At 38.0% G+C, this 26,836-nt stretch overlaps 1 protein-coding gene across 2 annotated transcripts; it reads right to left on the reverse strand.

Annotated features, from left to right (window-relative positions):
* Window positions 1–9,033: 9,033 nt before the first annotated feature.
* LOC590477 (peroxisomal 2,4-dienoyl-CoA reductase) lies at window positions 9,034–22,253 on the reverse strand. Of its 2 annotated transcripts, none has more exons than XM_030984491.1 (9): window positions 21,977–22,253; window positions 17,713–17,781; window positions 17,152–17,203; window positions 16,615–16,680; window positions 15,825–15,894; window positions 13,613–13,737; window positions 12,202–12,295; window positions 11,409–11,513; window positions 9,034–9,515 (listed from the first exon to the last, which is right to left on the reverse strand). In XM_030984491.1, the coding sequence occupies exons 1-9, from the start codon at window positions 22,045–22,047 to the stop codon at window positions 9,310–9,312; spliced, it is 858 nt and encodes a 285-aa protein (XP_030840351.1). In that variant the 5' UTR covers window positions 22,048–22,253; the 3' UTR covers window positions 9,034–9,309. The 2 variants fall into 2 exon arrangements, with proteins under 2 accessions (XP_030840351.1, XP_030840352.1); XM_030984492.1 differs by lacking the exon at window positions 21,977–22,253 and adding an exon at window positions 21,940–21,958.
* Window positions 22,254–26,836: the final 4,583 nt, after the last annotated feature.

Below are 26,836 nucleotides of genomic sequence, written 5' to 3' on the forward strand. Positions count from 1 at the left end.
GAATAGCGTATATGAAACCTCAATGGTTGATTGATTGATTGATTTTTATTCGACAAGCTTCCAACCACTGGCGTACCTATAGGGGGGGCAGGGGGCCAGAGTGCCCCCCCCCCCTGACGGGCTCCAGGGGAAAAAAAGAAAAGGGGGAAAGAAAAGAAAAGAAAGGGAAAGGAAAGAAAAAGAAAAAAGGAAAAGGAAAGAAAAAAGGAAAGAAAGAGAAAAAAGGAAAAAAAGGAAAGAAAAAAGGAAGAAGAAGAGAAAAGGAAGAAAAAGGGAAAAGAAAAGGAAAGGAATAAAAATGGGGGAAAAAAATAAAGAACATGGCCGTAAGCACCAGGGGGGGGGGCAGTTGACCTCAGATATTTTGAAATCGTACAGTTTTTTTCCTGAAAATGTAGTGTAGGCCTATACCAAATCCTTCAATTCTACTTTTGAACATGCAAAAGTACCCTCATGACCAGTTCGGTCGCTCGAACTCCCTTCACTCCTTTTGCTTTTGAGATTCTTCGAAAACTTTTAACGCATCTTTCCCCCTTCCCCATCAGAAAAATATTCCGCATACGGTCCTGAAAAATTAAAACAAATGAAAATAGGAAAATATAAGTGATATAACAAATTTGAAACTCTTCGCTGGCGCGAACTGCTTGCTAGCCTATTTTGTATTAAATATTTTCACTTCCTCGTCCCCCTGAAAAAAGAAAAGGATTAGTATTGCCTAGAATACAATTGTGCCTGCCCCGACGGGCCCCGACCTGCAACCATGGCAACAATAACACACAATAATTATGTACCAAATGTTACTAAAAGAGACTAATTCATTTTTCTCGCTCGCTACACTCGCTCGCGAATAAAATGAATAGACATTGCTTTGGAAACAATTCACCTTGACCTGCAACAATATCATTAAAAATGGAAGAGTTTTTTCGCCCTCTCGCCAAAAAGGAATTGAATCGCGTTAAACGCGATTGCGTCCATCCTGACCTGCACCAATAAAAACAAGTTTATTTATTAATTTCTATTAAAACAGAATTTATTTTTTTTGCTTGCTCGCTATGCTCGCTCACCAAAATGGAATTGACACCGCTAACGTGCCCGCCCCAACCTGCAACAACCAGTTAATAATTATGTATCAAACGTTATTCAAAGAAGTTTTGGTGTGCTCGTGCTCGCCAAAACGGAATTAACATCACCTTAGACATGATTGTGTAAGCCCTGCCCTGCAACAAAAAAATCTGAAATTTATGAACCAATTATCATTACAAAAATTTTGCTCGCTCGCCAAAATAGAAATAACACCGCTTTTAATAATCACGTCCCTGACATTGAACAATTAAACCAAGTTTATATACTATATTTTCCCTATAAAGAGAAGTGATTTTTTTTTGCTCGCTCGCTACGCTCGCTCGCCAAAATAGAATTAACACCGCTTTTAATAATCACGTCCCTGACATGGAACAATGAACCCAAGTTTTATGTACCATATTTTCCCTATAAAAGAAAAGTGATTTTTTTTTTTCGCTCGCTACGCTCGCTAGCTCGTGGAATTATGTGCCCACCACTAACCTGCTACAATATCATTAAAAAGAGAAATGTAGGGGTTGCCTGCCCGCCAAAATGGGATTGACATTGCCTTAAACACGATTGTGCCCGCCCCCTACCTGCAACAATGAAACAAATTTTATATAGCAATTCATTGAGAGTTAGATGTATTTTCGCTCGCTAGCTAAAATGGGTATAAAATCACCCTAAACACAATATTGTTCCCGCGCCCTGCATGGGACAATTTATTGAACCAAGTTTAAGTGGCAATTATTAAAAAAGAAGTGATTTTTTTCTTGCTCGCTACACTAGTTTGCAAAAAAATGAAATTAACGTCGCTAACAAGTGAATGTTCCCACCCCACCTTGCAACAATACCAGTTTATATACCAAACGTTACTTAAAGATTTTTTTTTGCTCGCTCGCTCGCTCGCCAGAAGTGAAAATTAGCATCGCCTTTTTTGTTTGTTTCGGTCGCTTCCCCCCCCCCCCCCTGACGGAGTACCCCAGGTACGCCACTGCTTCCAACATACAACAATAAACAATAATAACATATCAAAAATAAGTCAGCTTGAACAGGATAACCCACGAAAGCTCGAGAGCTTATTTCCAGTGGGGTCCCTTACAGACATGTATAAAATTAATAAGTTAAAATAGTAATATTTACAGACAGATAAGAAAATTAAAAGAACTACTTATTAAAGATAATAATAATAATAACAACATTAAACTGATGATAGAAAAGATATTAAGTACAAGAAGAAAAAAGAAGAAGGAGAAGAAGAAAAAGAGGAGAAGGAAGAAGAGGAAAATAATGATGAATTTGTAGAATTTCTATAACGTACGAAAACATAAGTATATACAACATGAAAAAGTATGAACCGACAGAAGAATAAAAATTTCAATCATATAACATGTCATTCACTTCTCTTCTCTGACTGTCAAGTATTAGGTATTCCTTTAATTTCCTCTTTAAATGATCATAGTTTCCTATTTCTTTTACACCATTGGGAAGGGAATTCCAATGTTTTATGGCATTGTAATAAAACGAATTTCCAATACTACCTACTCATTCTGTTGAATCGTCTATTTCTTGTATTATAATCATGTACGTCAGTAACAAGATCGAAGTTGGATCGAATATAATGATTCGACCTAGTATGATATATTTTATGCACAAAGTCATGATGCAATACGAGTTGTTTTGATCTTTGGTCGACTTCAAGAAAACCAGCTTTAGAAAGTTCGCTGTAGCCAACATGAGTTCTTGGACCAGAACAGTTGATAAATCTCACCATTTTGTTCTGTATAATCTTCAACTTCTTTTGATCTGACTTGTTTATGTTACTATACAATGCAGGGTTAGCATAGTCAAATAAACATTGAATAAGAGCAAAACAGAGTGTACGTCTTGCTTTTAAATCCATACAACTTTGATATCTGTACAAAAATTTCAGACGAGAATTTGCTTTTTTTACAACTGATTCTACTAAAGATGAAAATGAAATTGCGCTAGCCAACTCAATGCCTAAATACTTCACAGACTCTTTTCTCTTGATTGCTTGATTATTGTGTGTCACTTTGAATTCAAATGACTTTTTAGAACTACTTTTAGAACAAAATAAAATGCTTTCTGTTTTTCCCAAGTGTAAAGAAAGCTTATTATCAGTCATCCAATCGACACACGTAGACAGCTGTTCACTGAGCTTACTAAACCTCAATGCCAAAAAGAGCATAATTTATAATGATTTATAATAATTTATTATGATGAGAAATATGGCCATTTGAGAGCAGACTTTCATTTAGGAAAAAGAAAATATCCCAAATCAGTAAACGTTATCCATTTTGTATCACTCAATGAACGGAAGCGACAAAAGTCAGTATAGATTTGTGTTTGTACTACGCATTTCCTAGAGTTTGAGTTGATATTAACACCCTTTTTTCAACTGCCTTATATTTGATTTCAATAAATGACCCATTTTTTTTGGCCCAAATTCATACTTCAGCCCAAACTTGGTACAAAAGGGTTTTTACAATACCTTTTTAAAAGCCTGCTGTTCAGTCATCCTTGGTAGCACAATAATTATGAAAAATGTTTTATTAGACAGGGTTTCAGTTCCTCTTTACGATGGAATATGACGCAAGGTCACACAGGCTATAACTATTCAATTAGAAGCTACCAAAGTTGAGTACACTTTTTGTATACGCACTGTATACAGTGAAGCGAGAGAGCTTTACAAAAAGTAATTTCGATATAACAACATAATTATGAATCATATTCGGGCACCTCTTTGCCTAATTATGTGAGTATTCTGGCACTTCCGACTGCCTTAAATAATACTACATGTATTTCTTAATGTCGCGAGCGGGCAAAGTGAGCGAACTAAAAGCTATACTTGGTCGTTTTTAGAATGATACTACTTATTCATAAAAAGACATAAAGCATTTTTGGAAATTATGTTTTCAAGCAATTTATATTTGATACTAAAATCATCTTAAGTTCAATCATTTTTGCAGCACCCCTGATGCGTATCAGGACAATAACCCCCTGCAAAATTACCCCCGGAACACTATACCCCCGGAAAATTACAATCGTGAACAATACCCCCCCCCCCCTCCCCGTGGACAATTACCCCCATCCCTGAAAATAACCCCCAATTAAAGACAATTACCCACCCCATGACTTCTAAGGACAACCAACACCGAAGACAATAATTTATGCCCCCTAAAAAGTTTTTAGTTTTTTATTAAAAGGGAAGACCACCCTGATAATAAGTTGGTTTTAATATAAGAAGTTTTTTTTTTTTTTTTTTTTTTTTTTTGGGGGGGGGGGGGGAATGTCTTCCGTGGTTTTTTGTCCGGGGGGGGGGGGTAATTTTCCGGGCAGAAATTGTCCCGCTGGTAGTTGCCAACTAAATCAACCACTAAACCACTGTTGTTTGTGTCCCCGGGAAGTGATCCAACTTTTTTTCGTCTTAAATCAGCCTTACTTACAAAACAGGATTTTTATTTTCCAGTTTTGTTGATGATATCAACTCTCATTTAGCTTACCAGCGAGATCCGCGCGAAAAATTGGTTGATGATCTCCCGGGGGGGGGGGGGTTACTCTCATATTGAGACATAAGGTGTGTCGCTCTAATAAATCACTATTTCACACAAAAATCCCTAAACATGGGTCTTATTTTTAACAAAAATATCCCTAAACATATTAGGTCCTCTTTTCAAAATTTCAAAAATGTTCGTGTGTTTGCATTGCCAATCAGATACAGAGAACTGGAAAAAATGATCGACGCCCCTTGATCAAATTCCTAATTTAGAGCGCATATTTTGTGCTTTTTTGTCTGAAATCTAATTAATGCGCAATTTAAGAAATTGGGCCCAATTAAGTATATTATACGAAATGTAAAACATTCAAGACTTTTTTTTTTGGGGGGGACGTGGCCCCTGCCCCCTAATTGACCCCCATGGTTATCACACTGTTTTTCCATCTTTTTACTTCATCTCTCCGCGCCACTGATCGTAACAATACACTATCTGCTATATTTTCTTTTTCCAAATTACTATTTCAACTAATGAAAACAATTGTTAATAATATGCGTAAATAACTTTACGTAGAAAGGACTTTAACCCCTACAAAGGGATACCTCAAAGGGAAAATAAACATAATTTTGAACATTTCCATATACCAATACACAGTGATTAACATTAAAATGGATGATTGCAGGCACGTACGCAGGGGGTGGGGTGGGGTCAAACCCCCCCCCCCCCCCTCTCATTTTTTTTGTGTGTGTGTTCTTGAGGTAAATCCCTCCTTTTTTTCCTTTTTTTATTGAAAAAGAAAGAAAGAAAAAAACTATGCTAATGGGTGACCTAAAAAAGGTGACCTTACCCCCCCCCCCCCCCCCCCCCCCCCCAACGGAACGAAATGTCGATCGGTCAAATTTTCAAATTTCGGGACAAAAAAAAAGGGCTCTTAAGAAAAAGATAGTGGTTATACAGACTTTGTTTTTGTTATTTTACAATGCCATTGATTTCATCAATTTGCTTTCTCTTATTCTTCTTCTGCCTCTTCTTCTTCCACTTCTTTTTCGTATTTCTCTTCTTCCTCTTTCTTCCCTTCTTCACCTTCTCCTACTTATCATTATTATATTATTCTCTTTACTCTAAATTATTTGTATTTTTCTTTTCTTCTCAAATTCACTCTCCTTGTACGTCTCTAGAATCTCATACTATACTACTCCGTTTACGCCTCCTATATTACCTTTAAAATCCGACCTACTATATTGTGTTACTCAGTACGGGAGCCTATTCACATACAAGCTATGCTTTTTATTTAGGCTCCCCACATTTGACATTGTTCTACCCAGCCTGTTATATATACATATTTAGAAATTTCGTACTTACTCTCCGTACATTATATTTGATTTGAAATCTTTAATTTTGTTTTCTTGTGTGAAATCTACTCTTATAATAATATACGCCTGTATAAAAAAATTTAAAAAATTAAAAAAGGAATATATACAGTTTTTCTATGTAAAATGTGGAATAAATAAAACTTCAAACTTCAAGAAAAGAAGCTTATGTCAAAGTGAAAAGGGGCAATTATCTCAGGTGAAAAGGGGCACTTCTGAGAACGGAAGTGCCAATTATTACACAGGAAAAGGGAGCATGTGTCAAAATAAAAGGGGTATTCATCAGACGTTAAAAGGGGCAGTTATAACATTTGATTAGGGGCAATATTATTAGAGGTGAAGAGGCATTTACATGAGGTTTTTAAGTTGTACTTCATGGACCTGAAAAGGGGCACTTATGAAGAGGGGAGGGGCTTTTATTAGAAAGGAAAAGGGGGAACGTGTTAAAATGAAAAGGGCACTTATAGTGAAAAGAGGCACTCATCAGCCATGAAATAGGGCACTTATTAGAAAGGGAAGAGGCACTAACACGAAATGAAAAGGGGCACTTGTACGAAGTAAAAGGGGGCATTTTCCGTATGTAATAAGGGGCAATTTTGGGGTACTTGAAAATGGGGGGGGGCACTGTGAGGGCCGTCACAATGGAGAGATTGGATGGTTGCATGGGGAGGGGCACATTTCCTTTTCATACTTGATATGTACAAATATGCCAAATTGTGTTTATCAATGGGGGGCACATTTCTTTTCATCTTCTCTATCAACTATACCACATTGGGTTTTGTCAGGGCCGGGCCCCACCACTTCATAGATCCGTCAGGGACAAAAATAATTTTTAATAAGACAAATGTGACCTCGTCTCCTATATGCTTCTTTCCTAAATTCAAATGGATGGAATAAACTGTGACATATATCACAATGACAACAAAATTCCTATAATCAAATTTAAACTGACGACTATATTGACCTACTTATAGCTCAAAAATGTAATTGGATCAGATTGACACACACACACTCAACACAGAACAGCTTCATCACTTGCTTTCATGAAATAGCATTTTAATCAAATTTCTCACGTAAATGTAAACATCACATTTTAGCAATCACAAAGACAAATAATGTCATTCAATACAAAATATAATACTGCATACTTCATAGTACATGCACATCATAATATAATTTTTCAAATAATCAATTTGGTCTAAAAATCTGATTCCAGCACCACCATCGGTGGATGGAGGCAATAGTCACATATACATCAATAGCAAACATTTTGCAGCAAATATGATAAATCATCAATTATTAGTATGAAAAGGGTGATTACTTCACAAAAAATATCTATAATACCTTAGAGAACTAAACACTAGGATATATCACAAGAAAATTATCATCCACAGTACAATTATCCATTTGAGAGAAAAGTGTTACAATATTCAAATAAAATGTTAAAGCTTTGATTTCAGAATTCTTCTCTTTACTCACCACTATCTACCTTTTTAGGCTAACTATTGTTTATTCAACCAATTTTAACTACAGGGTAGTATACTTTTTCTCATATCTCTCATCTTAAGAACGAAATTATATTTGGGGCACAAGACAAAATGCACGTGAATACACCAGTTTACGGTTACATCAGTGCGCATGCACAGACATGGGCGCCATTTTAATTGGCGAGTAAACAAAGCCAATGACCTAGAGGTCATTTGGTTTTTGCGTAAATTAAGAATGCGCCCATGCAAATTATGATGTGAGCGCACAGGCAGTGATGTTATCATAATTTGCATGGGTGCAATCTTAATTATGCACAAACCACTGACCTCTAGAGGTCATTGGATTTGTTTACTCCTCAATTAAAATGGCGCACACAACCGTAAACTGGTGTATTTCTGCAAGCAATAATTTGTGTGACATGACAAAACACAAGAGGTCCTGGCTTGTTTTGGAATAGAATTTGTCATAAAAAAACAAACATACTCCTTCACAAGGAACAATGAGAAATGTAACATGTACAATTTTCATTGTCATTATTTGTATTGATTGTCATATGGCCAGGCGCGTACGCAGGGGGGGGGGGGTTTGGGGGGTTAAACCCCCCCCTTTGGAAATTTTTTGTGTGTAAACCCCCTAAAAAAAACCTAAAACCCCCCCCTTTTGGATTTTTTGTTTTTTTTTTGTTTTTTTTGTTTTTTTTAATTATTAAAAAAAAAAAAAAAAAAAAAAATTATTCCCATGGCCGACCTAAAAAAGGTGACCTTACCCCCCCCCCAACGGAGCAAAATGTCAAATTTCCAAATTTTGAGACCAAAAAAAAAAAAAAAAAAAGTGTCCTCTTACCCCCCCCCCCCCCCCCCCCCCCCCCCCCCCCCCCCCCCCCCCCCCCCCCCCCCCCGCTTATTCAGCGGTCGGCTGAGCCGTTGCGATTTTTTTGGGACCAAAAAAAAAAAAAAATGTGTCCTCTTACCCCCCCCCCCGCTTATTCAGCGGCTGGCTGAGTCGTTGCGAAATTTTCGGACCGATTTATAAATGTTAAAACCCCCCCCTTGAAAAAATCCTGCGTACGCGCCTGCATATGGCAGTATGCTCCGGTGATCATCATAGAGTTTAGCAGATAACTGAAGAAAAAAACAGCAATTTTGGGCAAATTAAAATGCTCACAGACTTTTTAGGGGTTTAGTTAAGACTCATGAAAGTTTTACTCTGCAAAAATACTAGAATCACAACTAAATTTGTGAAACTTTCTTGCCATGAAGATCACTGTCATTTACAATTACAGTTTCGTGCAGTGAAAGTTTCTGGTGTTATAGTATTTGAGGTAGTCGTCATATATCAATTAAACAAAACAACCATACAATTTGAAACTCCCTGAAGGTACAGAAGACCAAAGGATTAGTTCTTCTGGACTTTCTGATGACGTTTTAGAAGTTTCACAAGATGGAAGCAACAGGCTTAACAGACATGATGTGGACCAATCACACACAATTTGTTTTACTCAATATGACAGGAGTTTCATGATGTTGGAATACTACTGCATGATGTAAGTATTTCATTTGTAATGAGATATTGCATGTACAAATGCACCTTAATGAAAGTTAAAGTCAATTTAGTGAGTTCATACACTCTTTCATTAGAAATAAAATTTTCCCCATTAGCTCCCTATCCCCTAACCATTTAGAAGTCTCTTATGGTTTCTTTTCATTCTACTTTCTCTAGCAACACACAATTGTCCGTGATTGGTCCTCTATAATTTCTCATCAAGTGAAGCATTTTTGTGTCAGATGAACGATAAGAATAGTACTCTCTGGATTGTATGCAACCTGATGTAGAGGTACATGTTGTTTAGCTTCGTTGATCCACGTGAAGTATTAAAGAAGGCTCTTCAGTGACTCCAGCCTCATTTCCGCGTCGTTTGGGGAGGTCATCCAGTCGCCACCGTCGACCACGATGGTATGACCGGTGATATAGGAGGCAGCAGGAGAGGCAACAAAGACTGCACAGTCAGCGATGTCCACTTTGGTTCCGAGGCGACGCAGGGGAATACGTTTGGGAATCTCAGTAATCAAAGGACCAGCTGCAAGGGACAAGAAAGAAATGAGAGAGATTACTGGTTTCTCTTTTAATGTGAAATACGACAGCTTCATACTGATTTTTAAAACTTTTTAAAACTTTTTTTCTTTTATTGAATATCAAGAGTTATTGCAAACATCATATTACTTAGAACAGAATACATGTAAGCATTTATCCTTCTTCAGGAATTAGGATATATGTTTCATAATCTCCTGTATAAACAAATGGAGAGTAGCTGCTCACAAGTGAAAAATCATTGTGTGGCAATTTTGATCAGTGATCTCCAACACTTCAAACATTCACACCATTCTAATTCTCTATCAAAAATTGTACAGTGCGTCCCAGAAAAAACGAAACAAGATTTATTGATGTTTTATTATAACTTAATCACAATTATAATTGATATATGACACAATTTGGAAAGCTTAGATCTTCCTCTTTCATTTGAATTTCAAAGAGAACATCACATTTCTAGAAAGTTGAGTTTCTGCCCTTTCATATGACACCTTAGTTAGGAAAAATAATAATAATAATCTGTTTTTTTATATAGCGATCCAACGATGTGCCTAAGCGCTTTACAAATATATTATTACCCCGGTCATCGGATTCAGGCTTACCCGCACACAATGTGTGCACATTTCCCACTCCCTGGGAAGCATTCCAGCCAGTCGCCATTTTACAAGCACACACTTGCTCGTCCAACCACAAATGAGCTAGGAATAACAAAGTTCTGTTTGTTTGAAGTAGTGCTTGCATTTCCATAATTTCATTTAACGAATTCGTTTTCACTGGCTGCCTGCTGTAGCAACCAACGGAATTAACAAAAGACTTAACTCCGTTTCGTTGACAATCAGCCATAGACGAAAGACTCCATGCATGGCTGATTGTCAACGAAACGGAGTTAAGTCTTTTGTCAATTCTGCTTATTGCTACGGCAGGCAGTCAGTGAAAACGAATTCGTTTGATAAAATTATGGAAATGCAAGCACTACTTTAAACAAACAGAACTTTGTCATTCCTTGCTCATTTTTCCTGGTTGAGGTGTCATATGAAAGGGCAGAAACTCAACTTTCTAGAAATGTGATTTTCTCTTTGAAATTCAGATATTGTCCGCCAAATGACTTTTTGGTTACCTCTCTTCAAATTCGTTTTAATCACTCATGCGTGAAATATGCATCATATGAGATGCATCATATGAGTTGCATCAAATGAAAGAGGAGGATCTAAGCTTTCCAAATATGTGTCATTTATTAATTATAAATGTGATTAAGTTATAATAAAACATCGATCAATCTCGGTTTCGTTTTTTCTGGGACGCACTGTATAGCAGTATGAACATCGTATAGCTATATGATAGGTTATCAAATATTTGTATAGTTACTTTTAGTTGTATAAAGAACATCATGTAACGAAACATGGTAAAATAAGGAACATTTGAGCATCATTTCAAACAAAAACTCAGGAAGAATCAGGGTTCTGCTCTAGTCTGAATGTTGTATCAAATAAATTGGCATAGCTTATTTTATTTATTTATTTATTTATTTCTAATCTTTTGACAGGGTAGCCCATTCACCAACAAGTAGTAGTCTTCCATGGGGCCCTGGATAAACATGAACATATTTACATCGTTTATAATGTTTATACAGAACAGTTAAAATAATAATACTTGTTTGCAAAATAAGCATATATCAACAACCTAGTTCAACAGTAATGTCAATAGGAAAATATTGATTAAGTCGCAATTATGTGAATAAGTCATCTTAATATTACAGAACATGCACGTATTGTGATTGGCCATCTATCATGAACTCTTTAAAGCTAGTTTCATTATACACCTGTACAATGTTGCTGTCCAGTCTACCCTCCTGACACACCTGACTGTCTTTCATGTTTCTTACCTAACTTCCGCATCCCTTCGGTTTCATCAATTGGACCGGGTGCAATGCCAACCACTCTAATCCCAAGTGCTCCCCATTCTACAGCCAGAGACCGTGTCATTGAATCTAGAAGTAGACATATATTCATCTTTACATGAGAATGTCGCATTGTATGTTGTTTTCAATATATCTAAAGTAAACAGTAATGACATGAATTTGTAAATGTATCAAACAAATCAACCCCTCAACAACAAAATTCTGCATTTAGGGAAGGGTTGGTATAATACCATTTGATTGAAAATCTTTACAATACACAGTATAGGAAGAAGGAACCAACAGTTCTCCACAACTTGTGCCTATTTCTTTTGCATTAATGCATGTCATTTTGATGATTGATAAATTTACTTTCAAAAGAAAATGTGTATCTCAATCTTTTATAACTCTTGTGTTTAGGAATTGCAAAAGCATTCAGTTTGAAAAGTCACCTCCAAAAACAGTTCTGAAAACTAAAATCAACATTACTATGCCTTAATTGTTAAAGTTGAAAAGGGCCTTAATGTCCTTTACTCTAATTTCAGGAAAACTTTACTGGTCTAACTTTGCCTAATTTTAAGCCTATTTTATTTTGACTGTGACTTTAAGACTTACAATATGATCAATTGTTATGCTTAAATATTCACATGGCAATTAAGATTTACTAAACTACTTCTAGGAACCTCGGTTACATGTTACATTTTTTAAACTTAATTGCTGCTCATTAAATTTATTCAAAAAAAGCAATTTTGGCATCAGAGTATAAGAGAAATGGGCTCACCAATAGCTGCTTTGGCAGCGGAAGCATGGCACTGGAAGACAGTGCCTCTATATGGCAAGGTAGCTGTTATATTGATGATGGTACCACCATTATCCTAGAGAAAGGGAGAGACAGACAGAAAAAGGAGAGTTGAGTCTGGAGAATATTTCATTTACATTTACAGCGTAATAGCGATGATAAAAAATAGAGAGAGGTGGTAGAAATGGAGTACAGAGAAACAAAAGAAGAGAGTGTAGAGAGTGATCATGATGTAAATGGAAAGAGGAGCAAACAAAAAAGCATGGATGAGAGAAACAGAATTAGCTTTATATCTTTGTTTCATCCCTCTGATTTACATTTCAGTTTTTCTCAACACCAAACTATGAGAGTTCCAAAGTTCATTAATTAAAATCATTAAAAACATAACACTAAGACATTTAACCCTATGTTAACTGGGGGGGGGGGGGGTGTCAATTTGACCCCCCCCCCCCCCTGTAGAAATTTTGTGACTACTCCGAAACCGCGGCAGATATAAAATTTTCCTTTCATGACTTTTTTCTTTTGAGTCTTATGCATCTTTTAAAACAATTTTTTTGAAAATTGGACGTATAGTTACAAAGTCACATGACCTTTTGTCTTTGCATGTCGGCCCGAAAATTGCTCATTTTCGTGATTTGTGTACAAAACAAATGGAAACATCAATTTTCCTAAAAAGAGATAAAACTGGTTATTTAGTCTTGTTTAAAGTTTAGGTGTTTGTCTTGGGGTTAAAATAGTGGAATTGTAGTTATAAATGAAATAAAACAACAAAAACAATAAAATACATAAGTTAAAAAAACAATGAAATACATAAGAAATTATTAAACAAGAGAAAACATAAGGAATAACCTGGCTCTTCCAATTGTTTGTGTTGTGTTATTATTCCATATGGTCTAACAAGTATATGTAGTGAAAAAGAATGCTTAAATATGAATAACGTATGATTTATGGGCAAAAATGTGAATGTTATGACCTTATTTGCATAAATTACCATGAATATGCAAATGAGTGAATTTTTCAAAAAGTTGAAATTAACATTCTACACACTTCACTTGACATGTATGCAAATTTTCGCGGCGATCAGCAGTGAAACAGCCGAGATCTTAGGGGGGTCAAATTGACCTCCCCCCCCCCCCCCCCCCCCCCAGTAAAAACCTGGTCTGAAATAGCCCAGTTAAAATAGGGTTAAAAAGAGGTTGCAACAACCTTCCTATGATCATGAACTCATGTTATACATGTACATCAGGGCAGGCTGCACAAAACCGTCATAAGTACAAGTTCACCGACATTCCATGAAGAATGAATCAATAAATTCAACATGCGTTTAGATGGGATGTCGCTGAACTTGTACTTAAGACGTAGCCTAGAACTTCACTGTAAGTGTAGATCATACCCTCATATATTCATCAAAGACTGCCTTGGAGGTGTTGAATGTTCCGATAGTATCGATATCAAGGACAGTCTTGAAAGCGTTGAAAGACATAGAAGCAGCTGGGCAGACAAAGTTACCAGCAGCACCTGACATACCAAAGATCAAAAGTCATCAATACAAAATAAACTAGATGGAATTCGACTGCGTGCAGTCGAAAATGATGCCTCCGTCATAGAGCAATTTTACAAACCGAAACGGAAGAAATTTTTCAAATTCAAGTTCAATTGTAATCCATTAACATGTTCTCAGAATATCGTGATTACAAGCAATTTCTCATATACATATATGACCCTTTGATCTTTGACCTCATGACCCTAAAATCTACTCAGTTCATTGGCTCTGCAAGATTTCCTGCATGAGTTAAATAGTAATCCATCTGTCAGTTCTAATGAGAATGCGTCCACAAGCTATTTTTGCATACATAATGAGCCCATGACCTTTGATCTTATGAACCATTCATTGGCTCTGCAAGATACATAAATGATCTAAGTTTGGCAGGAATCCATCAATCTGTTCTAATGATAATACGATCACAAGCTATTTTTGCATACATAATGAGCCGCATGACCTTGACCTTTACCTCATGACCCCAAAATCTAATCAATTCATCAGCTCTGCAAGTAACATACATGACCTAAGTTTGGCAGGAATCCATCAATCGGTTCTTGAGATAAGGCGATCACGAGCTGTTTTTGCATACACAATGTGCGCTGTGACCTTTGACCTCGTGACCCCGAAATCTAATCAGTTCATTGGCTTTGCAAGATACATACATGACCAAAGTTTGGCAGGAATCCATCAATCGGTTCTTCAGATAACTAGATCACAAGCTGTTTTTGCATACATAATGAGCCCTGTGACCTTTGACCTTTGACCTTTGACCTCGTGACCCCAAAATCTAATCAGTTCATCAGCTCTGCAAGATACATACATGACCAAAGTTTGGCAGGAATCCATCAATCGGTTGTTCAGATAACTAGATCACAAGCTGTTTTTGCATACATAATGAGCCCTGTGACCTTTGACCTTTGACCTCGTGACCCCAAAATCTAATCAGTTCATCAGCTCTGCAAGATACATACATGACCAAAGTTTGGCAGGAATCCATCAATTGGTTGTTCAGATAACGCGATCACAAGCTGTTTTTGCATACATAATGAGCCCTGTGACCTTTGACCTTTGACCTACGTGCTCCAAAATCTAATCAGATTGTTTTCCTATAGTGATACACATTATCACTAAGTTTGAAGTTTAAATCTCCAGTGGTTCTTGAGATATCATGATAACAATCTCAATGTATGGAATTTCATAAGTTGACCTCTGTGACCCTTGACCTTTGACATACGTGCTCCAAAATCTAATCAGATTGTTTTCCTATAGTGATACACACTATCACTAAGTTTGAAGTTTAAATCTCCAGTGGTTCTTGAGATATCATGATAACAATCTCAATGTATGGAATTTCATAAGTTGACCTCTGTGACCCTTGACCTTTGACATACGTGCTCCAAAATCTAATCAGATCGTCTTCCTATGGTGATACATACTATCCTTAAGTTTGAAGTTTTAATCTCAAATGGTTCTTGAGATATCGCGCTAACAAACTCAATACAAGGAATTTCATAAGTTGACCTCTGTGACCTGTGACCTTTGACCTACGTACTCCAAAATCTAATCAGATCGTCTTCCTATGGTGATAAATACTATTCCCGAGTCTTAAGTTTAAATCTTAAATGGTTCTTGAGATATTGTGATAACGGTCAAACGGGACGGACGTACGGACGGTACGACGTACGGACGGACGGACGTACGGACGGACAACCCGAAAACATGATGCCTCCGGCACCACCTTCTGTGGCGGAGGCATAACAATGACCTGTTTTGTAGAGATAGTGGGCTCATGATACAATACTCAAATGATATCAGGGTAATATTTTCCTGTGCATGAATAATCAAACAATTGTAATGCAATGTAAATGAATTTGATTCACGCTGAGACATATTAGTTGAAAGTTCATTCAAAATTCTTGAAAGAGTGACACATATGCCTGCCTCGGATGACAAGACTATTGAACATCAGCAACTTCCTGAAGACAAACTGTGAACACTAAGTATGAGATTACTCTGGCTAGCATTTATAGATTAAAATTGGTTGAAAAGGGCCTTCACTTACCATTAATTAAGACATTAATCTTGCCAAACTCTCGCATAGCCTGCTGTACTCCTGCCACCACTTCATTGGGCTGAGAAATATAAATCATCAAATCAAATGGTGGTAGTTATTTTACCTGACTGCTAAGAAAGCATAAATGCTTGTAAGTAAGCAACCAGACGGCTGACGGCTTTATAGGTCCTCTCTGAGGGACCTGGTAATGAGGATTAATGCCTTACCAAAGGGCACTAGCGCATCGCCTTGGTTTCGAACAGGGGTCACTGGATTAAGAGACCACTGCTCTACCAACCGAGCTATCGCGCCTCCTCGTATTCATGATCATATGATGTAAGATTTAGTGAAAAGAAGATCTATGATGTCCTCACAAATGATCGGTAACTATATCTTATTTCCATAGGTGCACTCACTGTATCTACATCATCACTGACACCTTCAGTAACAATTCACATTCTCCATATTTCCTCCTCATTTGCCTATCCTCAATCGAACATCACTGCATCAACATCACCACTGCCATGGTAACAAGCAGTAACAATCTACTCATACACTGCACCATTCTTGTGATTACTAATATTATTACCATTACACTGTATCATCACCATCATCATCATCCATGGGCTGTACAACCGAGCACATACTACAATTTGTAAATATGATAATATGTGGTAATAGAATGAACAACATCATCATCGTCGTCATCATCATCGTCATCATCATCGTCATCACCATCACCATCACCATCATTATTATTATTATGAAAAGTATTAGAAGTCTGTTTTAAGAATCATACCTTTCTCACATCCATCTGAATGGGCAGACATTTTTGTCCGGTTGCTCGGCTCAGTTCTTCCGCTGCCTATAAAACAATTGCAAAATTATTTGTACCCCATAGACAGAATGTATTCTTTCAGTGTTGAAAGGGCTACGCATTTTAACACAACATAATCATTTATAAGATGATTTTCTACACTAATTTCAGATGTTCTATCTCACTGCTGCTTTTCTTTTGTTTATATTGCAGACCAATGCTTTCATGTGATTTCATTTCTTTTACAAGTGTGCCATGAGCATATGAATTTCATCACTTGGCTCTATATTTCCTGTTCAATATTTCTTAAAATCACAAAATCATGAATGCATAATTATGCTGATTTTGATGAATATTGTAAACAATCCTCTTGTTAACAGAAACACATGTACCTTTTGTAACAAAACTCCTTTGATTTTTAAATTGTGACCTTTGCTTAACACCTACAATATTTGAAAAGCTTATCATTAAGTAAAGAGGGTCATATTTATGTATGTAGATAAGATCTCTTGTTCTAACCTGTTGCACACGTTCTATGTTACGGCTGGCTATCACAGTTGAACACTGGTGTCTGTAACAAAAGAAAATTACTAATGTTAATTGATGAACAGTAACACAACCTTCTGTGTTGTGTTTTATTGAAAGCATTCAGTTTCATCTATGTAAATAAGACCTATAGGTAGAACAAAATAATAATATAAACTAAAATCAGTGGTGGATCTAAGGGGGGGGGGGGCATCAGACTTGTACCCCCTGTCAGAGGATACTAGATCTACCACTGGAAGGGGATAAGACTGTTGTTGTTTAGGTTTATCATTCAGGAGTGAATATATTTACGCCTCATCGTTAGGATTTTTTTCCTTTCAAATTAGATTTACTTCTTAAATATATAGATTGAAATATATTAAATATATACCTTCTCTGTAGCCTTCCTCGCACACATTTTCTCTACATTTCTTATATGCATTCATAAATTAATGTGCAGTTAATTTTTTATATGCATGTATCCATATTTCATTGTTGCATTTTACTGCATGTTTCATTGAATTGAAAATAAACTTGAAAGTTGTGTCCTTTTACCTCATCAGTACTTCAGCAATTGTAAAGCATATTCCTGATCCCCCACCTGTAATAAAAGCAACTTGGCCTCTGAAATGAAAAGGTATTTTGGTTGAGTCTACATTTCAATACAATAAGAGCAGCAATAACGGAATCCCTTCATTATCACGTTGCATACCGGTATAACAAAAAAACTAACTTAAAAATTATTTATAATAAATGTAGATCACAGCAAAAAAAGAAGCAAAAAGCAAAACAAAAAACACACACACACACACAAAGAATATTAATTACTTTTATAAGTCGTACTGGTTAATTAACCAATAAAAAAAAATTGGTAGACTAAGTACACATCTACAGTACTAGACGTAGATTATAGAGGAATATAGTGCAGAGTGTAGGCCACTATATTTTAGCCTAGCTATAAGAAAATCCCAAAATAACTAAACAGGACGTAGTCTGGACCAAAAGAAAGATCAGTTGATGAGTTGGGTTTCAGGTTCAGAAAAGTTAATAAATAGTCCAAGTATTCAGGTATATTGTGACAATTTGTGTATTTATTGTTAGACGATAATAATAATTGAGATCTGACCCCAGACTGAGTAGGACCAAATTGAGTGGCCCAAATCGGAACGGATTTAGCTTCACTAAGTTAGATGCGAAATCTGGCTATTGGTCAGTGCATCTGAGTGAAGATTCACAAGAGCTGACCACATTCCGTACTCCGTTCGGGAGGTATTGTTTTCTTCGTCTTCCATTTGGGCTTTCCACAAGCCAAGATCTATTCCAACAGCGAATGGATGACATAATAGGGCAGACCCAAGGATGTGTTTGCATAGCAGACGATATAGTCATCATGGGCAGGACGGAAGAAGAGCACGACCAAAACCTCACGAAGCTGCTTGAGGTGGCCTCAAAGGAGGGACTCGTTTTCAACAGCAGCAAATGTGTAGTGAAAGCGAGCTCGATCAACTTTTTCGGGACGATTTACTCAGATGAAGGAATCAGTCCCGATCCTTGCAAGGTGGAAGATATCCACACAATGCCTACCCCACAGGATAAGGAGGACCTTCAGAGGTTTCTAGGCATGATGAACTTCCTGTCACCCTACATCCCGAACTACGCAGACCAAGTCGCTATTTTGCGTGATCTCATGAAGAAAGATGTCCCATTCATGTGGCAAGAGGATCACCAGGAGGCATACTGCCAGCTGAAGAAAGCTATCCAGCAAGACAGCTTGCTGAAGTACTATGATCCAGGGCTACCTGTCACCCTTGAAGTAGACGCGACATCCAAAGGATTGGGAGCATGCCTCTCACAGCATGGAAGGCCTGTGGCATATGCTTCGAAAAGTCTCTCTCCCTGCCAAGCCCAGTACTCAAATATTGAGAGGGAGACACTGGCACTTGTCTTCAGGATTACCCGATTTCACACTTACCTCTTTGGGAGAGATTTCAAGATACTGACTGACCACAAACCGCTTGTGACGATATGCAGCAAGCCACTCACAAGTGCCCCGCCCAGGCTACAAAGGCTCTTAGTGAAGATTCAAGGATACAACTTCACAATTGAACACAGACCAGGAACAGAGATGATTATTCCTGACACGCTCAGTAGACTGCCAAATCCGACGAAGGCAGAAGACATTCCGCTGGATGTCCACGTAGAAAGCATACTACTGGACGAGGTTGAGGACCCATTGGGTATCGATCTGCTCCATTTCGGGAGCCTCAAGCAAGAAGCACTACAGAAGGAGACTACCAGGGATCCTATTCTACAGCAAGTGAAAGAATTCACTCATGCTGGATGGCCTGCAACTATTCAGGAACTTCCAAACGATTTGCGCCCATTCTGGCCATTTCATGATGAACTAGGCATGTCTGGAGGTGTCCTCTTCAAAGGCAGGCAGGTGATCATTCCCCAATCTATGAGACAAGATATCCTTCATCAACTGCACAAAGGCCATCCAGGCATCGAGAAGATGAGACTCCTAGCGCGCCGTCGGTTTACTGGCCAAACATAAATCGCCAGATTGACGAAAGTGTCAAACTGTGTAACCAATGCCAGGAAAGGATGCCTTCCTCATGAAATCCCTATCACACCTTGGACTAAAGTAGGCATGGACCTGTTTGAGTTGAATATGGTTCAGTATCTTCTTATAGTTGATTATCACTCGAAATTCCCAGTCGTACATCGGTTGACTTCCACAACGAGTGCAAGTGTGGCGAATGCTGTAACTGGCATATTTGGCCTTCCGGGATCTCCTACAGAGATTATGTCAGACAATGGCCCACAATTCATCGGTGCCGCTTTTCAGCAAATGTGCAAGGACTGGGGAATTACGCATCAGACCTCCTCACCAAGGTACCCCCAATCAAACGGACAAATAGAGCGTACGGTCCGAACAGTGAAAGAGATCATACGGAAAACACAGACAACTGGAGAAAGTACAGCAGCAGCTCTACTAAACCTACGATGTACTCCAGTGGATGCCCATCTTCCATCCCCAGCCGAAATGATGTTCAGCCGCTAAGTCCGAACACTACTTCCTGCTAACCTTGATTCGAATACAACATATCAAGGACAAAAGAACCAGGAACGTTTAGAGCAGCGCAGGGGATGCATGAAGATGGACTACGATGCGGTTGGAAGCCAGCAAGAGCTCCAGCCACTCAGAGTAGGACAGAAAGTCCGCTTCCTGGACAAAGAATCCCACACTTGGATTCCAGCTGAGGTGACAAACTTATGTAATGATCTGCAAGCCAGGTCGTACATAGTCACAACCCCAAATGGCACGCGACTCAGAAGGAATAGGGTACACTTGAGAGATGTCCCACAGATGCCTCGTCTGGCAGAGCCAACTAAAGATGCGCGCCTAGCTAACACACCTACCCCAATGAACAAAAGAATTGCAGACGGACTTGACCATGACCAGCACTAGACCACCAGACAGGATCCGAGACAGACCCTTACAGAACACGTTCTGGACGCATTAGTAATAAACCTGTCCGTTATCGTTAAACACTACCAAAAACAATTTGAAAGAAGAATTAAAACACAAAAAGTGACAGACTATATAGATTGAACAAAGGTTCCAGTTTATAGTTGGAATCTCACATAAAGACAAAGACACTTCATCTATATTGGATAATAACCGAGATTTAATTTTTTTAAAAACTAATTCATAGCAACAACAACAACAAAAAAAGAAGAAGAGAGAAATAGCATACAATAAATAGAATGGCATGCAATGATGCTAATGTAAAGAAATGTGCCCAAGGGTATATTTATGTTGGATAATCAAGCAACATAACTTTCTTGAATACAGTGTTTTGTGTTGAGTTTTTATAAATGTTTTAAGAATATGAGAACAAAGTTGAATATATGTTCTAAAGTCTCCATAGAGTTGTTCAGTAGCTCTGCCCAGCAAAGTTTTTTGCTTACAAACTAGTATTACAGTATTTTGGTTGTAAATATATGTAAGTACAATTTACTTCTAAATGGACAAGTTTGGATAAGCGAATAAGAAGTTGGAAATGTTAATAAAGAAAAAAAAAAAAAAACTGTATAGGCATGTGTTTGCTGATGTATATATAACCACATAGTTTTATTTCTATCATCTGGTTTTAGGTATTCCACGTATTAATTTTTCAAAAAAAGGACTACTCTATATGGAACTAAAGTAAGGTTGCGAATTTGGGTTCTTGCGTGAATCATAAACATATTTCCTAATTGTTACTTGGCAATTAGTTGGGCATATGTTAAAGTATTTTTAAGGTGTTGATATTTGCAAAATGTTTGATTGCATCATTGCAGGTGTTTGGAGTTTCAAGAGTTTTTATGATTAACTGTTATAACTTTTCTTGGTATGTTGTATATCAACTTGGAACTACATTAACATGAGATATGATATGTAAATACCACGCCGAGCTATGCGGAAGGATACATAAATAAATGGTCTTACAATATCTGGCTACTAATCAGTAACTACATCGTCTGCCAGATCTATCATTTCACCGAGTCATATAACATATTACAACAACGGTCACGGTCTCGTGAAAGAGGCGGCGCTAGTATATGCTCAGAGATCAGCCGACTTGAAAATACTGCACTGCACTGGCTGCATGCCGTCTTCGGCCTTGCGCATGCCATTGCCGATATGCGATAAGCTTCGTTTACATTTTAGTAAAGCATCATAAAGTACTTTTATACAACGTATATAATTATACTGAATTATAAATCACCCACATGAATGTACAGACGTTAGTAGTTGATACAAACGTACTTTAGTAGACTTGGATTGAAGACATAGTTGTAAGCTTTCATACACTTATCGACGACCATGGAGGCTGCCATCTTGGACTTGATATAATAGAGGCTCTTCAGCTTGATCTTTGATCTTTTCCGTCAAACTCGAAGCTTCTTCTTCGTATCGGGGTCACTACACGAGCGCCGTCCAGTAAAAGCGACTCGAAAATGTCTGTAGATACATTTCTTTGGAGCAACGTTTTTCATCCGTTTATTAGGAAATGAAAAGTTTCGCGTAACCGGCGCGTAACCCTGCACCCAAAAAATCATCACAGAAAAAATGGCTCTAACTATACACAAATACGGTAGCATATATTGGCACCAAGATTAACGGCGATATGAATATTCATTATTCCCTACGTCACAGACGTGCGGCGTGCGTACTCTGTCTATGGATCTGTCTTATACACAGGTACATGTACTGTACTAGTACAAGAGTACGTTCGCAAGCATTACTACATACATTGCTCCGGAATGAAGAGAATCATTATAAAGGACGAATTACTCAGTGAAGCCAAGTACAGTACAAGCAGGGAATTGAAATAGCAAACGTTCCTCGGAGCGGCTATACACTCCCTAATCTAGCTAGTTTTGTAATGATAGTTTATTTAGGATAATGGACATTTAGTAGGCCTATTGTTTAGTTGTTAAATGACATCACTCAGTGTGATTTGATTCGAGAAATATCTCATTAATAAAACAGTATAAAGGCTGTATGAGTCTCGAACGAACCATATCGCCACTAATCTTGGTGCCAACACCGTTAATCTATGCTCCAAATTTAGTAATACATTTTGTGTGCCCTATAATGACCCGGGGTTGGATTATTTAGGAGAATGGAAGATTGATATTGTTAAGATGTTTCATAACATCACTCAGTGTGATTTGATTCGAGAAATATCTCATTAATAAAACAGTATAAAGGCTGTATGAGTCTCGAACGAACCATATCGCCACTAATCTTGGTGCCAACACCGTTAAACTATGCTCCAAATTTAGTAATACATTTTGTGTGCCCTATAATGACCCGGGGTTGGATTGTGTAGGAGAACGGATGATTGATATTGTAAAGTTGTTCCATAACATCACTCAGTTTGATTTGATTCGAGATATATCTCATTAATAAAACAGTATAAAGGCTGTATGAGTCTCGGACGAACCATCGCCACTAATCTTGGTGCCAACACCGTTAATCTATGCTCCAAATTTAGTAATACATTTTGTGTGCCCTATAATGACCCAGGGTTGGATTATTTAGGAGAACAGAAGATTGATATTGTTAAGTTGTTTCATAACATCGCTCAGTTTGATTTGATTCGAGATATATTTCATTAATAAAACAGTATAAAGGCTCTATGAGTCTCCAAGAACGATCGCCACTAATCTTGGTGCAACACCGTTAATCTATGCTCCAAATTTAGTAATACATTTTGTGTGCCCTATAATGAACCGGGGTTGGATTATTTAGGAGAACAGAAGATTGATATTGTAAGTTGTTTCATAACATCGCTCAGTTTGATTTGATTCGAGATATATCTCATTAATAAAACAGTATAAAGGCTGTATGAGTCTCGAACGAACCATCGCCACTAATCTTCGTGCCAACACCGTTAAACCATGCTCCAAATTTAGTAATACATTTTGTGTGCCCTATAATGACCCGGGTTGGATTATTTAGGAGAACAGAAGATTGATATTGTTAAGTTGTTTCATAACATCACTCAGTTTGATTTGATTAGAGATATATCTCATTAATAAAACAGTATAAAGGCTGTATGAGTCTCGGACGAACCATCGCCACTAATCTTGGTGCCAACACCGTTAATATCTATGCTCCAAATTTAGTAATACATTTTGTGTGCCCTATAATGACCCGGGGTTGGATTATTTAGGAGAACAGAAGATTGATATTGTTAAGTTGTTTCATAACATCTCTCAGTTTGATTTGATTCGAGATATATTTCATTAATAAAACAGTATAAAGGCTCTATGAGTCTCGAACGAACAATCGCCACTAATCTTGGTGCCAACACCGTTAATCTATGCTCCAAATTTAGTAATACATTTTGTGTGCCCTATAATGAACTGGGGTTGGATTATTTAGGAGAACAGAAGATTGATATTGTAAGTTGTTTCATAACATCGCTCAGTTTGATTTGATTCGAGATATATTTCATTAATAAAACAGTATAAAGGCTGTATGAGTCTCGAACGAACCATCGCCACTAATCTTCGTGCCAACACCGTTAAATCATGCTCCAAATTTAGTAATACATTTTGTGTGCCCTATAATGACCCGGGTTGGATTATTTAGGAGAACAGAAGATTGATATTGTTAAGTTGTTTCATAACACCACTCAGTTTGATTTGATTCGAGATATATCTCATTAATAAAACAGTATAAAGGCTGTATGAGTCTCGGACGAACCATCGCCACTAATCTTGGTGCCAACACCGTTAATCTATGCTCCAAATTCAGTAATACATTTTGTGTTCCCTATAATGACCCGGGGTTGGATTATTTAGGAGAACAGAAGATTGATATTGTAAGTTGTTTCATAACATCGCTCAGTTTGATTTGATACGAGATATATTTCATTAATAAAACAGTATAAAGGCTGTATGAGTCTCGAACGAACCATCGCCACTAATCTTCGTGCCAACACCGTTAAATCATGCTCCAAATTTAGTAATACATTTTGTGTGCCCTATAATGACCCGGGTTGGATTATTTAGGAGAACAGAAGATTGATATTGTTAAGTTGTTTCATAACACCACTCAGTTTGATTTGATTCGAGATATATCTCATTAATAAAACAGTATAAAGGCTGTATGAGTCTCGGACGAACCATCGCCACTAATCTTGGTGCCAACACCGTTAATCTATGCTCCAAATTCAGTAATACATTTTGTGTGCCCTATAATGACCCGGGGTTGGATTATTTAGGAGAACAGAAGATTGATATTGTTAAGTTGTTTCATAACATCTCTCAGTTTGATTTGATTCGAGATATATTTCATTAATAAAACAGTATAAAGGCTCTATGAGTCTCGAACGAACCATCGCCACTAATCTTGGTGCCAACACCGTTAAACCATGCTCCAAATTTAGTATAACATTTTGTGTGCCCTATAAAGACCCGGGTTTGGATTATTTAGGAGAACGGATGATTGATATTGTAAAGTTGTTCCATAACATCACTCAGTTCGATTTAATTAGAGATATACCTCATTAATAAATATATATATATAAAAGCTATAGTCTCAAACTAACTTACCTGTACACCATTAAACTTGGTGCCAACACCATTAAACCATGCTCCAAATTTAGTAATACGTTTTGTGTGTCTGCAAAGACCCGGGGTTGGATTATTTAGGAGAACGGAAGATTCCTATATTGTTAAGTTGCTCTATAACACAGGCGCGGTTCCAGGGGGGCAGCGCCCCCCCCCCCCCCGCAAAAATAAAGAGAGAGAGAGAGAGAGAGAAAAGGAAAAGAAGGACAGGGAAAGAGGAGAGAAAGGGAAAGAAAGAAGAGGAAGAAGACAAGAAAAGGGGGAAGAAGGAGATTGGGGGGACCGAAATGGCCTTGCCTTCCAGGCTGTTGCCTCCCCGCCCCCCCCCCTCCCCAATCAAAAAAAATATGAGCGAAGGACGGAAAGGGAAGGGAAGAAAGGAAAGAGGAGATAAAGGGAAGGGAAATAAAAGAGGAAGAAGAAAAGAAAAGAAGGAGGATATCAGTTTTCCTGCCAATAACTTGTGGTTCGAGGGGGGGGGGGGGTTATTTCTAATTCCATAACGGTGACTTACAAATGTTGCTAAAATGACATCATTTTCCGAGATTGTTCCTCACTTTTTATTAAATTATACTTTTTTATGCGTTTGTTGGAAAATGACATATTCCGAAATTTACAGTCAGGCAAGAAAAATATGCTTATTGAGATGCCTACATGTCGGGGCCCGCGGAACGGTCGGGATCGGGAGCCTCGAGCTCCCTCGCCCTCCCCCTCTTTTTTGAAAAAGTATATTAAAGAGAGCAAGAAATAAAGAATAGTGAACTGCCAGTGTCACAGAAAAATGAGGTATCAAAATATGCTCATCTGACCGTGATTAAATGCCTAAACCCCCCGAACTTTCGGGGTCTCTACCCTCTGGATTCCACCTAGGGCCCAAAGGTCGGCCCTTAAATGCTCATCTGACGGTAATTTAATGCCTAAAACCCCTGGAATTCTTGGGGCTTCGCCCCCTTTACCCCAAGCCAAATAGTGTCCTGCAAATGTCACAAAATAATAAGGTATCAAACATTGCTAACCTGACCGTAATAAAACGCCTGAAACCCCTGAGCCTCCGGGGCTCTGCCCCTGAACCAAACCAAGGGCCCTAAGGCGGGCCCCTGAATGCTTATCTGACGGTAATTAAACACCTAAAACCCCTGAGCTTCCGAGGGCTCTGCCCCTAGACCCAACCAAGGGCCTTAAGGCGGGCCCCTTGATACTCATTTAATTTAATGCCTAAAACCCTTGATCTTCCGGGGGCCTCGCCCCCTGAACTCCACGACAATTGGTGATCTGCCAGTGTCACAATAAGTCCCCCCCCCCCCCCCCAAAGAAAAAAGAGAGAAAAGGGAAGAGGTCATAGGAAGAAAAAGGAGCAGACAAAGAACAATTTTGAAATTCAGACAAGGATTAAGAGTCCAGAACGGTACACAAATCGTCTTCTTTCTTTAATGATTTAATGAAACGTCAAAGCTTCCGCGCTTCGCGTATGAGGGAGGGGAAACTCGCCCCTCCCTGCATCCCCCCCCCCCCCAGGGAACGCGCTCTGTAAGTGATTCGC

Source organism: Strongylocentrotus purpuratus, unplaced genomic scaffold, assembly GCF_000002235.5.
Source record: "Strongylocentrotus purpuratus isolate Spur 01 unplaced genomic scaffold, Spur_5.0 spur5_scaffold_14, whole genome shotgun sequence".
NCBI classification, from domain to species: Eukaryota; Metazoa; Echinodermata; class Echinoidea; order Camarodonta; family Strongylocentrotidae; genus Strongylocentrotus; species Strongylocentrotus purpuratus.

Coding starts and splice junctions, on each gene's coding strand:
- LOC590477 (XM_030984491.1), bottom strand. CDS start 22,047: ATGGCAGCCTCCATGGTCGTCGATAAGTGTATGAAAGCTTACAACTAT. Junction 17,782..21,976: donor TTCAATCCAAGTCTACTAAA/GTACGTTTGTAT, acceptor TTTTCATTTCAG/AGGCCAAGTTGCTTTTATTA. Junction 17,204..17,712: donor ATTGCTGAAGTACTGATGAG/GTAAAAGGACAC, acceptor CTTTTGTTACAG/ACACCAGTGTTCAACTGTGA.